The sequence below is a fragment of the Balaenoptera acutorostrata genome, chromosome 19 (genome assembly GCF_949987535.1).
Source record: "Balaenoptera acutorostrata chromosome 19, mBalAcu1.1, whole genome shotgun sequence".
NCBI lineage: Eukaryota > Metazoa > Chordata > Mammalia > Artiodactyla > Balaenopteridae > Balaenoptera > Balaenoptera acutorostrata.
Window position 1 is genome coordinate 5060172 of NC_080082.1, and position 14755 is coordinate 5074926.

General features: G+C 54.6%; 2 protein-coding genes across 5 annotated transcripts in view; one reads left to right on the plus strand and one right to left on the minus strand.

Moving 5' to 3' along the window:
* The window catches only part of SLC38A8 (solute carrier family 38 member 8), a 39412-nt gene extending 38994 nt beyond the window's left edge, over positions 1–418 (plus strand). The window contains exon 15 of the mRNA XM_057534885.1: positions 339–418. The gene's annotated coding sequence lies outside the window, so the exon portion shown is untranslated. The remainder of the gene's footprint in view (positions 1–338) is intronic.
* NECAB2 (N-terminal EF-hand calcium binding protein 2) overlaps positions 1–14755 on the minus strand; it is a 39385-nt gene that overhangs the window by 518 nt on the left and 24112 nt on the right. For 2 of the 4 annotated variants that reach the window (XM_057534881.1, XM_057534884.1), the window contains 7 exons: positions 10094–10230; positions 7488–7606; positions 7192–7271; positions 4032–4085; positions 3341–3453; positions 1036–1113; positions 498–589 (listed from right to left, as the gene is read on the minus strand). In XM_057534881.1, coding sequence (XP_057390864.1) covers positions 498–589; positions 1036–1113; positions 3341–3453; positions 4032–4085; positions 7192–7271; positions 7488–7606; positions 10094–10230 — 673 coding nt within the window. Of the gene's footprint in view, positions 1–3; positions 386–497; positions 590–1035; positions 1114–3340; positions 3454–4031; positions 4086–7191; positions 7272–7487; positions 7607–10093; positions 10231–14755 lie in introns of those variants that run through there. The other 2 variants (XM_057534882.1, XM_057534883.1) reach the window with 2 other exon arrangements.

Sequence of the window (14755 nt, forward strand, 5' to 3'; positions counted from 1 at the left end):
GGAGGAGGGGAGACACGTCAGGGGGCGGAGGCTGCAGCGGGCCCCCTCTCCCATCAGGGCCTGCAGGCTGGCACTGCTCCTGCTGGTGCCAACTCTGTGCCAGGGGCCAGGCCCTAGGAAGGGCGCAGAGGTGCTTGTCCTGGGGGGCAGATCACCTGCCCAGGGAGGGAATGGCAGTCTGGCTGGGAACGCGGTGGGGAGGGGTGTCCCGCAGCGAGGGCTGCCCTGGCCTGGGGGTGCGTTCTGGGCCCCTGGCACAGGCCTGCCCCATGCTGGGCTCAGGGCCCCGGCCTTTGGGCTCGGCTGAGGCCCTGCCTCTATCACCCTGTCTTGTCTAGGACCCCCTCTGCTGGAGCACTCGCTGGTGGACTGCAGTTCCTGGCAGCTAAGGGAACAGAAGAGAGTCTGTGAGGTTTGGGCCTCAGCTCAGCCGTTTCTGCCTGGCCCGTGGTGTCCCCGCTCCCTCTGTAGCTGGTCCAGGCCCTCCTCCCCGGTACCTGGCACGGAGATCCGGGAGAGGGCCTCGGGCTGGCTCAGCGTGTCCACCTTGACGTGCCGGAACGCCTTGCACACGGGGCTCTGCAGGTGCCTGCAACCCAGGGGGACGCCCGTGAGCTCTCGGGGCCACACACCAGTCAGCCGAGCTCGGGCCTCAGAGCCCTTGTGGGAAGGTAGGGCCGGGGCCCCCGGGTGCTGGGGGCACAGCCTGGCTCTTGCCTCCCCACGAGCAACCTTCAATGAGAGAACTTTCTCTCGGGATTTTTATCCTTGGGCAGCAGTTTTGAAACAGGAGCAACCCTGGCCTCTGCTCCCAGGGCCCAGCCGAGCACGTTGAGGGGGTCAAGCTCCAGCCTGAGAAACACCGCCTCCAACTGGATTGAGGCCCGGCCTTCTGAGCGGTGGATGCCGCTGGAACCCCGACTCATCACCCAAGGAAGGGCCTGGAAAGGGGGCCGGGGCAGGTCCCCTCCCCCACCCCACCACCTAAACCCCGGCCGAGGGCTGAAACTAGAGAACGTGCGTGGCCAGGCCTACATCTTCCACTCCTCCTCCGTCTCCCAGAACTCGTAGACCACGAAGGTGACGCCGTCCGCCAGCCTCACGGCAGCGATGCTGCAAGAGGAGAGGAGAGACCGGACTCAGTGGATGCACCGGGCGGCCCGCCTGCCTGCTCCCCGCTGGGGTGCGCACACAGCCCACAACCGAGCCCAGGCAGAAGCTGCAGCAGCCGGGGGTGGTGACAGGCCCGGAAGCCAGCCTGTCACCACCCCGAGGCTGCTCTCAGCAACACACTCCCTTTCTGATCAGGACCCCCGAACCCTCCAGGACCAGCCCCCTAGTCTGAGCAGCTGAGTGCCCCTCTCTACCCTCGAGAGCAAGGCCTGGCCCTGTACAGTGGCCAGCATGGCTGTTGAATGAATGACAGTGAAACGTCTTTTTGAAAAAGGCTTTCAAGTCATTGAAAAACCTACCTTAACTGAAAGCATCTTCCACCTGCCACGCTGTCCTTCAGAATCATCCTTTCATTTAATCCTTAAACGTAGGAGAGGCAGACGTGGCCCAAGCCCCTGAGCTGCCTTCCCTGGGTGAGGAGCAGGGCACTCACCCCATTGCAGATAGGACTGAGACCCAGGCTGGGGGGCTGGAGCAAGGCAGGGGGGCGCCTCTAAGAATGTGGCCGACCCCAGGAGAGGGAGGCCCGGCCTCCGAGGTCACGCTACCACCCCATCTGGCCTCTCGGCCACCCTCCCGGTTCCTTCTCCTTTTCCCACACGCTTGGTAGCACAGAACCCCAAGCATCCCCGAGAGAGGAGAATCCCGGCCCGCTCGCATCTGCTGCATAATTACAGGCAATTCCAGGTTGGGGCTGCAGGGAGGACGCCCTCCTGCGTGCCGCCTCCTCCCGGCCCTTCCAGCCCCGGGCCCCCTTCTTCCACGATGAGCACACAGCTCGCGGGGCTCCGGGTGACACCTGCATGCCCCCCACTCCCCGGATCTCCCCACTTGTACATCGGCACCTCGAATGGCATCTGGAATTTAACATGGCCCAAAAGGCCCGTGCGACTCCCCGCACCCACGCGCCTGACCTTCCGCGGCTTCTCCAGCTCAGCCTGTGGCCCCTTCCTCCATCAAGTTCCTGAAGCTGAAGAATCTCAGACTCCGCCTTGCCTCCTCTTTCTACAGCCCCCCACCCCATCCTGGCCATGGTCAAGTCCAGTCCGCCCCCCTCCAAAACAGATCCCAGCTCTGCCCACATCGTGCCAAGGCCAGTGCCCTCTCCGGGTGACCGCAGGGCCTCTCCCTGGCTGCCAGCTGCACGCCTGTTGCCACCCCTCCTTACACAAGGGAGGCAAGACCGAGTCTCCCTCCTGCCTAAGCATCTCTCCCCCGTGGTCCCTGGTCCCTGGAACGAGCAGGGCCTGCCTGCCTCCCTGGCCATCTGACCCACCCACCCCTGGGTCACTCTGTCGAGCCACACCAGCTGCTTGCTTTTTCGCAAGCACGGCTCCCTCACTGCCACGCCAGGTCTGGGCAGCAGCCTGTGCCGGGCCTCAGATTCTGTGGGTGGGGCTGCTCATCACTCAGCCTCGGCACACATGCAGCCCCTCCCCAAAGCCCCCCGTTCGCTGGCCTGCACGGCGCCCCCCGCCAACCGGAACCATCTTTCTTCACCTGCCCTCTCCCACCACCCAGGATTAACGTGCAGCAAGAGCAGCCGCCTGAGTCATGCCGTACCCCCAGGCCTGGCGCACCTGCTTCACCAGGAAGCTGGTGGAGGCACACGTGCTCTTGAGGTAGGAAGAAAGCAACCAGGGAGGGAGAGACTCGAGGCAGGGAACAGGCACGGAGCCTACAGCTACTGTCCGCCGGGCACCGACGGGTGGGCCACAGACGGGAGACAGAGCCCGGCAGCTTGTGCCAACAGCCCTCTGGGACCACCCCCTGCAAGGATGCAGGCCTTGGCAGCAGGGACCAGACGGTGAGGCCCCCGAGGGGCAGCAACCGTGGCAGCTGAGGCTGAGTGGGCGCTGGGTGCCAGGCACTGGCCTGTGCCCACCACGGTCATTATTCCACTGACGCCTCCAACCCCACCAGGGAGCGGGTCCGGTCAGTGGTCCCACTTTACAGATGAGTAAGCTGAGGTCTGCGAGATGAAGTCACTTGGCATGTTTGCGCAGCAAGGAAGAGCCCGAGCTAGGACCTGAACCCAGCTCTTGGAACCACCCCGCTAGGGGGCTTCCCTGGGGTCCGGTGTGTTCTCGGGGTGAGGCCGGTCCTGCCCTGTGCCTCCACCCCAGGCAGAGCTCCCGGCCACCACCCCGCCCCGCGGCTTACTCACTGGAAGCAGTTCCTGGCTCCGGCGGTGCCCCTCAGGTACTGACGCAGGGAGTCCAGGAACTCGGCCAGCTGCTCAGGGCACACGGCCATCTCCTGCCGGACCAGCTGCAGATGCTGCGGGGCCACAGGACCAGTGAGCCACCCTGCGGGCCCCCTGGCAGCGCGCTCCCCACTGGCAGCCCGCTCCCCCCTGGCAGCCCACTCCCCCCGGGACCCCGCCCAGCCCAGGAGCCCGCCTCCCCAGGACAGGACAACTTCTTCAGAATAAAACCGACCTACTCCCCCCACCACCACATTTTTCATTCTTACACGTGGAAACTGGCGAAAAATGAGCTAAACTTAAGAAGCCAAATGCAGGAAGTAGTCCCACAAGTGCTGTAAAAACAGGGAGGAACGTTTAAAGAGGCTCTAGAGAAACTGGGAGCTGCCTTCAAGGCTTCAGAGGTCCAGGACACAACAAAATGAGTGACCAGCAAAATTGTTTCTGATTGAATCAGCATTGTGCCGTCACTGTCCTGCTGATCACAGCCCTGGAGCCTCTAAGGACGCTCCTGGGAGGGGAGGGTGGCCAAGTGCTGGGGCTGCATCTCCCCTTGTGGTGGTCCTTGGGTGGAGGTGTCAGGGACACCGAGCCACCTGCATCTTGAGGCCTGGCTCAGGCAGGGATGGGGCCGCAGGAGAGGGGTCCTCACCACGTTGGTGCCTTCTTCATCCGAGAGATGCTGCTGGAGGTCAAACCAAAGGGTCTGCAACAACAAAGCACGAAGAGATGCCGGAGACAGAGGCCACCTCTGCGAGGGAGGCTTCCAGGACCACCACAGTGACACCCAAGCACCCAGGGCCACCAAAGAGCTCCAGCCCCTCCACCCCACGGTTCCAGAGGCTCTGGAGTCCCCGAGCGGGTGGGAGCTCCCAGGGCCAGAGCTCAGCCCACCCTCCAGGCACGGTGCTGGCTCAGAGAGGAGCCGGGAAGCCAGGCTGGAAGACCAACCACAGGAAGTGGCACAGATCCCTTCTGGCCGTGGCCTCTAGGGGGCGCTGGAGCCACAGAGGCCAAGCACGCCAAGTGCAGAGAACACGAAGGCGGCTCCACTGTGCTGAGCCCAGGACGCTGGGGTTTCGTCACAACTTCCGCCGACAGCCTTACTGGCAACAGGTTCCCCGACAACTTACACGTCGCCCCCAGTCACAGCCCCTGGCGCCTCATGAATATAACGGTCTAAATGATGTAGTCTGTGCTCGCTGGCCTTCCACCGACCCTGGGGGCTAAACCCTCTATACCAAATCTTATGTAACTTTCCAGACTCCCCGAGGTCGCGGCTGCCCTACTGTGAGCTCTAGGAAAGCGGGAAGCCCGTGCGCTCTGCTCCTGACCACGTGCTTGTGTCTGTAATGGTGCCCAGCACCACGATTTCAGAGCAGAGAACCCAGAGGCCACAGAAGCTGGTCCAGGGTCAGAGTCTGAGTTTGAGGCCAGGCCTCCCTCCTCCTGATGCACGGAATCATGATCCTTCTTCCTTTAACTTGGGCACCCCACTAAAGGCCACCTCTGTGCCCATCCCTGTCCAGCCTCCACGAGGACAGCCCTGGCGCAATCCCGCACCCAGGTCTTTCTTCTCTACACAAGCACGTGAGTGAGGCGCATCAGCTGGCTGTTAAGGAAAACAGAGAGAGCGGCCGATGTGCAGGGCCATGACCCGTGCATTCACCACCTGGAAATTCTTAATAATGTTGGAAAAAGGAGCCCCATAAATTACACAGCCGGTCCCAGAGAGGGTACTGACTTTCCGGGGACACAGGGTGTGGATGTAGGCGTTTGTAGGTGGCCAAGGTCTGCCTGGCAGGGCAAGTCTCTTTCCATGGTTTTAAAACCGTGTAGGTGGGCTCCTGGAGAGCAGGGGCTGCAACTGGTTCCCTAGGTTTCTCCTGGCCAGCTGGGCCCCGCGGCAGTGAGGGTGGGGATGAGATAAAGATGAGGGGAGGGTGGGGGAGGGGCGGCGGCACCCACGTCTGCGCCCCCCGCCCCGTCTCCCTGCCTCGCCGTCCCAGCGTTCCAGGAGCCCAGGCACAGCTAGGAGCGCTCAGGTTGGCCCTTGGAGGGCGGGGCCCACAGCAGGCCCCGGATTGGCCCCTGCTCGCAGCTCGGACCAATCAGAGGCCAGGAAGAGGGCCCCGCCCCGTCTCCAGGACGCCCAGGTGCTCCTTGGTTTCCAGCCAGCCGGTTGTTAAGGCGACTGGGGCGCTAAAAATAAGCTTCAAAGAGCCTCCCCCTGGGGGCGCCCGCAGAGTTGTTATGACAACCGGGCCTCAGGGTCCCCGCCGAGCCTTTCCCACCGCTCCCACCCAGCAGCAGGCTTTAGCGCAGTGGCGGGGTGGCGGGGGGCGGGGGAGATGCCACCTCGGCCTCAGACCTGCAGGTGGGATGGCCGCCTCCTCCCTCGGACTCCCCTCCAAGTCTCGGCCTCACCTCCTCCTGGGGAGCCCCACCCACTGCCCTCACGAATCCCTCAGAACTAACCCACAAACCCATCAAAGCACTATTTTTCTTTTGCCCTTTTGCAAAAGATATAAAAAAATTCAGAGAAGTAGGAAAAATGTAAACTTGCCACTGCAACCCTACAGCCTGGAGATGCCTGCTATCTTGGTTTATGTTGATATACAGGTATGGTATGTGTATAGGTTCTGGCATCAGAATGTCTAATAATAACTGCTAAATAACATTGCTAATATTAAATGCTAACTATGCAGCAGGCTCTGTGCGAAGCCATTAAGACATCATTTTGTTTAATCCTCACAATGACCCTGTGAGAGGTGCCATTCTGATTATTTTCTCTGTGGTTAGAGGAGGACTCTGAGGCTCAGAGAGGGTAAGTCACTGGCCCAAGGTCACACAGCTGTTAAGTGGTATAGCCAGGATTCAAATACTGGCAGTCTGATACTGGAGCCTGTTGGTAAACCTTAAGGCAAATTATTTTCTTTCTTCCAACAAATGGTCATCGTTATGGGCTGAATTGTGTTCCCCCAAAATTCATATGTTGAAGTCCCAATCCCCAGTACCGCAAAACGTGGCTATATTTGGAGACAGGACCTTTGAATAGGTGATGAAGTTAGAATAAGGTCACATGGGTGGGCTCTAATCCAATATGACTGGTGTCCTTATAAGAAGAGATCAGGACACAGACACACACAGACACAGGGAGAAGACGGCCGTCTACACGCCAGCGAGAGGCCTCAGAAGAAACCAGCCCCGCCAACATCCTGATTTCAGATTTCTAGCCTTGATCTGTGAGAGAATAAATGCCTGGGTTTAAGCCCCGGTTCTGGCAGCCCTGCAAAGCTAACACAATCGTATCCTGAGTGCCTACCGAGCCATGAAATGTTCTCCGAAAACACGATTCCGTAAGGGCTGTGCCGCTTTCCGTCTCTTGTGGATGTGCCTTGTCACACTGAGGACACTTCACGCTGCCCGTCATTCTAATCTCTCCTGGGGCGTCGCCATCCCTCACCCACCACCTTGCTGGGTCTAGGCTACCACCTGCCCAGACCACCCCGCCGCCTTAACGCCTCCTTGAAGCTCTGTCCCCTTGCTGCCCGTGACCCTGCCGACTACCTTCTGCTCCTTGAGATGCCCCTCCTGGCTGCCCGCCCACCCTCCACAGCTGCTCCTCTCCTCCGGTCCTATACAATGGACACGTTCCCGGCGTCTACCCTTAGTCCGCACTCCACCTGGGGAATGTCCTTTCCAAGGCTTCCTGACTTCTGTCTCGAGCTCGGGCCTCACTCTGCAGTCCCTGGGGGCTGGGAGGGCGGCGAGTGGACGCAGGGACAGAGGCGAGGGCTCAGTGGGCTCACCTTGCTCTCCAGCCGTCCTATCAGCCCCGCCAACCTGCTGATCTGGGCTTCCAGGCCCTCCTCCTTGGAGTCTGAGGTGACTGGGAAAGAGGAACAGAGATGCTGATGTGGGGGGGGAGGCAGGGCCAGGCCTAAGGTGGAGGGGAGCTCCCGGCCCTGCCCCGGGGCTGAGACCTGCCCCCAGCCCTCCCAGGCTCGGTCCCCATGGGAGGCCCAGGCCCCATGTGGACCACTCTCAGAGTTCCCCCCAGGACCCCCCAGCCAGTGCCCCCCACTCTGGGCCACTGCTCTCTCACCAAGTGGGAAGCTCTTCCCTTGATCCACGGCCGTGAGCTTGTGGTTGTGGGCATAGAGGGGAGTGGAGCTCCCAGACCAGGTCTCCACCACGCTGTGGCTGGGTTTGCTGTGGTTCTGTCTGCAGAGGAGTGGGGAAACACACACTGTGAGGGGGGCTGCAGGGCCCCGTCCGCTTGTGGCAGCTTCGACAAACATTAGGCACCAACTGGGGGCTGAAACGTGCACAGAACTCACTCCGCGGAGCCCCGTCCCTGTGAAGCGAACGTCGTGGCCTTTGTTTTACAGAGGGGGACACCAGGCCCACAGGCCAAGGCCACGCTGCAGGCGGGGCCGGGTTGGGATCTGAACTCAGATCCTTTCCAGGAACCCAGACCCTGTTCCCGGGAGGTTTAGTTCCAGGGCCGGGCGAGGCTGAGCCAGGCCCCCAGCCTCCCCGCAGCCCACAGCTGCCCCTACCGCCCCGGCCCTGCTAGGAGCCGATTCAGCGTTCACTGCCCTCTGGGGTGGGGGCCTGGGTTGGCTAACAAGCCCCCCGTCCAAAAAAGGAAGCCCTAAGACACAGTCAAGAGCAGGCATCTAACAGGACAAAGATCCGTGATCCCGACCTCAGCCTGGCCCCATCCCCTGTCATGACACCACCCGCCACGCACATTACTGATGTGCACACACACGCACAGCCCCCGGCATCCCTGACACGCACACACAGCCCACCAAACACTGTGCCTGGCACGTAGTAGCGACTCAACAAATGCCCAAACCCCCATGTGCAAAAATGCTGGAAAACTCACCACAGACATAAAAATACACCCAGACACACATATTCCCCCCCGCCCCCCCCCCCCACTCCTGTGTGCACGGCCGACACGCCTGGTCCCCAGGGCTGCCTTGGTAATGTTCTGGAATTTGCCTCCTGTGAGCCTGAAAGCCCAGCAGCCTCTCCCTGTGCAGAGGGGCCACCCCCAAGGGAGCAGAAAGGCTGGCAGAGTCCTTGAGGTGTCAATCGTGCCGCCTCAACAGACTCAGACCATGAGTGGGAACAGTGGGAGTCCCCCAAGGGCGGCAGGCTCTGAACCAGTGGCTCGTGCCTGGGTCACGACGTCCCCAGGCCTGGGAAAGAGGACACTCAGGGGACCTGCAGCTGAGAGCCGAAACAGCTGAGATTTGGGCGGTTTGAGGTGGCAGTGCCTGTGAAGCAGATGTGTCTCCCCATCGCGACATGCCACCCCTGCCAACAACACCCCAAAGCAAGCTTCCAAAAAGGGGGCAGGCAGGTGTAACGGCTGGCACGTGACGGAACTGGCAAAGTGCAGGAAATCGGCTCTGAAAATCACGCAGCGGTCTTATCTGTTCTGCAGCAGGATAGAAACCGCAGGTTTTAAAATCAAGATAGTGATTAAAAAAAAAAAAAAAGAAGAAGAAAATCTACGTGACAACTTCCAGAGCTGAGGCTGTTAACCTTGGGAACCCTCAGAATCACAAGACTGATCAGCTATGCAGAGTCCTGGGCTCAGCTCCCAGCGACCCTAATCCAGCGGGCACGGCCGGAGCCCAGGAATCTGCATTGTGCATATCCTAGGTGACCGGGCTGCAGGTGCTCAGAGCAAAGGCATTTTGCGAACAGCATCACTGAGCAGCCTTTGCAATCATATCTGACTGGGACAAGCCCCCCACCAACCAACAAAACACATACAAACCCCCGTGCCCAGCAACCAACATCCTGCTGTGCCGGGTCTCTGCCTGGGAAACCGCGGCAGAGACTCAAGGCTCAGTAACGCTTGGGCATCCGGCAGCTGCCCCCGCCTGTTTCTATTTCTTTATTTCCCCTTTGCCCCGGGCACATCAGCTCTTCAGGGAAGAACAGGCACAGAGGAGTTGGCCGGAACTTGGGACAACAAATGGGAGGGCTCGTGGCCTCCAGGGGCTGGCCCTGCCGAGCCGGAAGGAGACTGCTACTCTCCGGACCCCCATCTCACCGCCCCAACAGTGTCCCCCTGCAAAGAGGGGGGACCCCAGGTACTTTTCCACGGCTTCAAGGACCCACAAACAAGGCCTTAAATAACACTAACATTGGGAGAAAACCACTCCATTTCACTGCTCTTTCAATCTTTCTGAAGTCATGCTTTGATGCTCCTTTGTTTTCAACCCCCATCTATGATCTCACAGCCTCTCTTTTTGAACAAAGAGGCAGCAGCCCTCAGGGTCCAAGCTGACTGCAGGCACCAACAGCGCTTATTTTTACAATTTCTTCACTCACAGCTTGTGATAACTTGTTTTCAAATGATGGTAATAGCCACCAGAGTTTCTTAAATTTATTCCCAGGTTTTAAAAAATGAGTCAAACAATAGAATAGTTTTAGCTAAACAATAATGTGAGCAATATGGAAATGTGGCCAAATTGATCAGAGTCTAGGAACTAGTCATAACTCTGTGAGGAGGTAGGTGTATAATCGTCCCCACTTAAAGAGCTGGGGAAGTGGAGGCACAGAGAGGAGCAGCGGCTTGCCCAAGGTCACCCAGCCCCTAAGCACACGAACGTCCCCACCAAGCAGCAGGTCAGCACACACACGGCCCACCCCACAGGCCCCCACAAGATCCCATCAACGCACCGGATCTGGCTGGTCTGCTCTTCGATGGCCTCCACCGCGCTCTCCACCGAGCTCAGCAGGGACTGGATCTGATTGGCCGTCTCCTTCAGGAGGAAGCGTGTCACAAACTGGTCCACATTGCTCCCACCTTCATACACCTGTGGCGGGAAGGGAAGGGGCACAGAGGGGAAAGGAGTTGGGGAGGGATCGTGGGTGGAGATCTGGTACAGGGGTGGGGGGACACCTGGGGTCAGTGTCTCTGCACTGGGATGGGGGTATCACAGGGCTCCAGCATGAAGGCAGGGGTATGGACTGTGCCTGTCACATAGCAAATACTCAGTATACAGGAGCTGCTATGATGATGATGATAATGATGATGGTGGTGGTGGTGGTGGTGGTGGTGGTGGTGGTGGTGATGATGATGATAATGATGATGGTGGTGGTGGTGGTGGTGGTGGTGGTGGTGATGGTGATGGTGATGATGATGAGAAAGATGGTGGTGGGTCACTTCTATTCAACATAGCATAGGATGTCCTAGCCCCAGCAATCAGACAAGAAAAAGAAATAAAAGGTATCCAAATTGGAAGGAAAGAGGTAAAGTTGTCACTATATGCAGATGACATGATACTATAAATAGAAAACCCTAAGGACTCCACAGAAAAACTACTAGATCTAATAAATGAATTCAGCAAAGTAGCAGGATACAAGATTAACATTCGGAAATCGGTTGCATTTCTTTACACTAACAATGAAACATCAGAAAGGGAATGCAAAAAAACAATACCTTTTAAAATCACACCAAAAAAAAGAGAGAAAAACCTAGGAATAAACCTGACCAAGGAGCTGAAAGACTTATATGATGAGAACTATAAAACATTAATACAGGAAATTAAAGAGGATTCAAGGAAATGGAAAGATATCCCATGTTCTTGGATTGGAAGAATATTGTTAAAAATCACGAAACTATGGGGCTTCCCTGGTGGCGCAGTGGTTGAGAGTCTGCCTGCTAATGCAGGGCACACGGGTTCGAGCCCTGGTCTGGGAGGATCCCACATGCCGCGGAGCAACTAGGCCCGTGAGCCACGGCTACTAAGCCTGCACATCTGGAGCCTGTGCTCCGCAACAAGAGAGGCCGCAATGGTGAGAGGCCCACGCACCGCGATGAGGAGTGGCCCCTGCTTGCCACAACTAGAGAAAGCCCTCGCACAGAAACGAAGACCCAACACACCCAAAAATAAATAAATAAATAAATAAAAAAATCATGAAACTACCCAAAGCAATCTACAGATTTAATGTGATCCCTATCAAATTACCCATGACATTTTTCACAGAACTAGGATAATCCAAAAAGTTATACGGAACCATAAAAGACCCAGAATTGCCAAAGCAATCCTGAGGGGGGAAAAAAAAGAAAGCAGGAGGCATAACTCTCCCAGACTTCAGACAATACTACAAAGCTACAGTAATCAAAACAGTGTGGTACTGGTACAAAAACAGACACACAGATCAATGGAACAGAACAGACAGACCAAAAATAAACCCACACACCTATGGTCAGTTAATCTTTGACAAAGGAGGCAAGAATATAAAATGGGAAAAAACAGCCTCTTCAGCAAGTGGTGCTAGGAAAACTGGAGAGCCACAGGTAAATCAATGAAATTAGAACACACCCTCACACCATGCACAAAAATAAGCTCAAAATGGCTTAAAGACTTAAACATAAGACATGACACCATAAAACTCCTAGAAGACAACATAGGCAAAACATTCTCTGACATAAACTGTATCCATGTTTTCTTAGGTCAGTCTCGCAAAGCAATAGAAATAAAAACAAGAATAAACAAATGGGACCTAATCAAACTTACAAGCTTGTGCACAACAAAGGAAACTATTTAAAAAAAAACACACAAAAAGACAACCTACAGAATGGGAGAAAATATTTGCAAAGGATGCGACCGACAAGGGCATAATTTCCAAAATATACAAACAGCACACACAACTCAGTAACAGAAAAACAAACAACCCAATCCAAAAACGGGCAGAGCATCTAAATAGACATTTCTCCAAAGAAGACATACAATGGCCAAAAGGCACATGAAAGAATGCTCAACATTGCTAACCATTAGAGAAATGCAAATCAAAACTACAGTGAGGTACTACCTCACACCCATCAGAACGGCCATCATTAAAAAGTCTACAAATGACAAATGCTGGAGAGGGTGTGGATAAAAGGGGACCCTCCTACACTGTTGGTGGGAATGTAAGTTGGTGCAGCCACTATGGAAAACAGTATAGAGGTTCCTCAAAAAACTAAAAACAGAGTTACCATATGATCCAGCAATCCTACTCCTGGGCATATGTCTGGACAAAACTATAATTCAAAAAGATACATGCACCCCTATGTTCATAGCAGCACTATTCACAATAGCCAAGACATGGAAACAACCTAAATGTCCACAGACAGATGAATGGGTAAAGAAGATGTGGTATCTACATATACAGTGGAATATTACTCAGCCATAAAAAAAACAAAATAATGCCATTTGCAGCAACATGGATGCAACTAGAGATTACCATACTAAATGAAGTAAGTCAGAAAGAGAAAGACAAATACCATATGATATGAGTTATATGTGGAATCTAAAATATGGCACAAATGAACCTACCTACAAAACAGAAACAGACTCACAGACATAGAGAACAGACCGGTGGTTGCCGAGGGGGAGGGGGAGTGGGGGAGGGATGGATTGGGAGTTTGGGATTAGCAGATGCAAACTATTATATATAGAATGGATAAACAACAAGGTCCTACTGTATAGAACAGGGAACTATATCCAACCTCCCGGGATAATCCATAATGGAAAATATAAAAAAAAAAAAAGAATGTATATATGTGTATAGCTGAGTCACTTTGCTGTACAGCAGAAATTAACACAACATTGTAAATCAACTATACTTCAATAAAAAAATAATAATAAATAACTAAATCATAAATAAAAAATGTAAAAAAAGATGGTGGTAGTGATGATGGTTATGAAGATGATGATGAGGAGGAGGAGGAGGATGGTGGTGGTGATGGTGGTGATGATGGTGAAGATGGTGGTGGTGATGGTTATGAAGAGGATGTTGATGATGATGGTGATGGTGATGGTGGTGATGATGGTGGTGATGGTTATGAAGATGGTGATGAGGAGGAGGAGGAGGAGGATGGTGGTGGTGATGCTGGTGATGATGGTGAAGATGGTGGTGGTAATGGTGGTGGTGATGGTTAGATGGTGATGGTGATGGTGGTGATGATGGTGGTGGTAATGATGGTGGTGATGATGGTGGTGGTAATGATGGTGGTGATGATGATGGTGAAGATGGTGGTGGTAATGATGGTGGTGATGACGATGGTGAAGATGGTGGTGGTAATGGTGGTGGTGACGGTTACAAAGAGGATCCTGATGGTGATGGTGGTGATGATGGTTATGAAGATGGTGATGGTGGTGGTGTTCTTGATGTTGTTGTGGACAGGGATAAAGTATTAGGGAAGAAGAATTCACAGCCTCCTTCCTTCCCTCCTCCTCCGAGGTGGATTCTTTGGGCCAGGCATGGTGTCACACGCCTGTAGTCCCAGCTTCTGGGAGGCTGAGACAGGAGGATCACTTGAGCCCAGGAGTTCCAGGCTGCAGTGCGCTAGGCCCTAAGTTCGGCATCAACGTGGTGACCTCCCGAGAGCAGGGGACCACCAGGTTGCCTATGGAGGCATGAACCAGCCCAGGTCAGAAAAGAAGCAGGTCAAAACTGTGCTAAGTAACCCCACACACCTGCGGTCAATTAATCTCCGACAAAGGAGGCAAGAATATACAATGGGGAAAAAGTCTCTTCAGCAAGGGGTACTGGGAAAGCTGGACAGCCGCAGGCAAATCAGTGAAGTTAGAACACACCCTAACACCATAAACAAGAATAAACTCAAAATGGCTTAAAGACCTAAACATAAGACATGACACCATTAAACTCCTGGAAGAGAACATAGGCAAGACATTCTCTGACTTAAAACATACCACTGTTTTCTTACGTCAGTCTCTCAAGGCAATAGAAGTAAAAGCAAAAGTAAACAAATGGGACCTAATCAAACTTACAAGCTTTTGCACGGCAAAGGAAACCATAAAAAAAAAAAAAGAAAAGACACTACAGACTGGGAGAAAACATTTGCAAATGATGCGACCAACAAGGGCTTAATTTCCAAAATATACAAACAGCCCATACAACTCAGTAAAAAAAACCAAACAACCCAATCGAAAAATGGGCAGAAGACCCAAATAGACATTTCTCCAAAGAAGACATACAGATGGCCAACAGGCACATGAAAAGATGCTCAACATTGATAACTATCAGGGAAATGCAAATCAAAACTACAATGAGGTACCACCTCACACCGGTCAGAATGGCCATCACTAAACAGTCTACAAACAACAAATGCTGGAGAGGGTGTGGGGAAAAGGGAACCCTCCTCCTCTGTTGGTGGGAATATAAGTTCGTTCAGCCACTATGGAAAACAGTATGGAGTTTCCTCAGAAAACTAAAAATAGAATTACCATATGATCCAGCAATCCTACTCCTGGGCATATATCTGGACAAAACTATAATTCAAAAAGACACATGCACCCCTATGTTCATAGCAGCCCTGTTTACAATAGC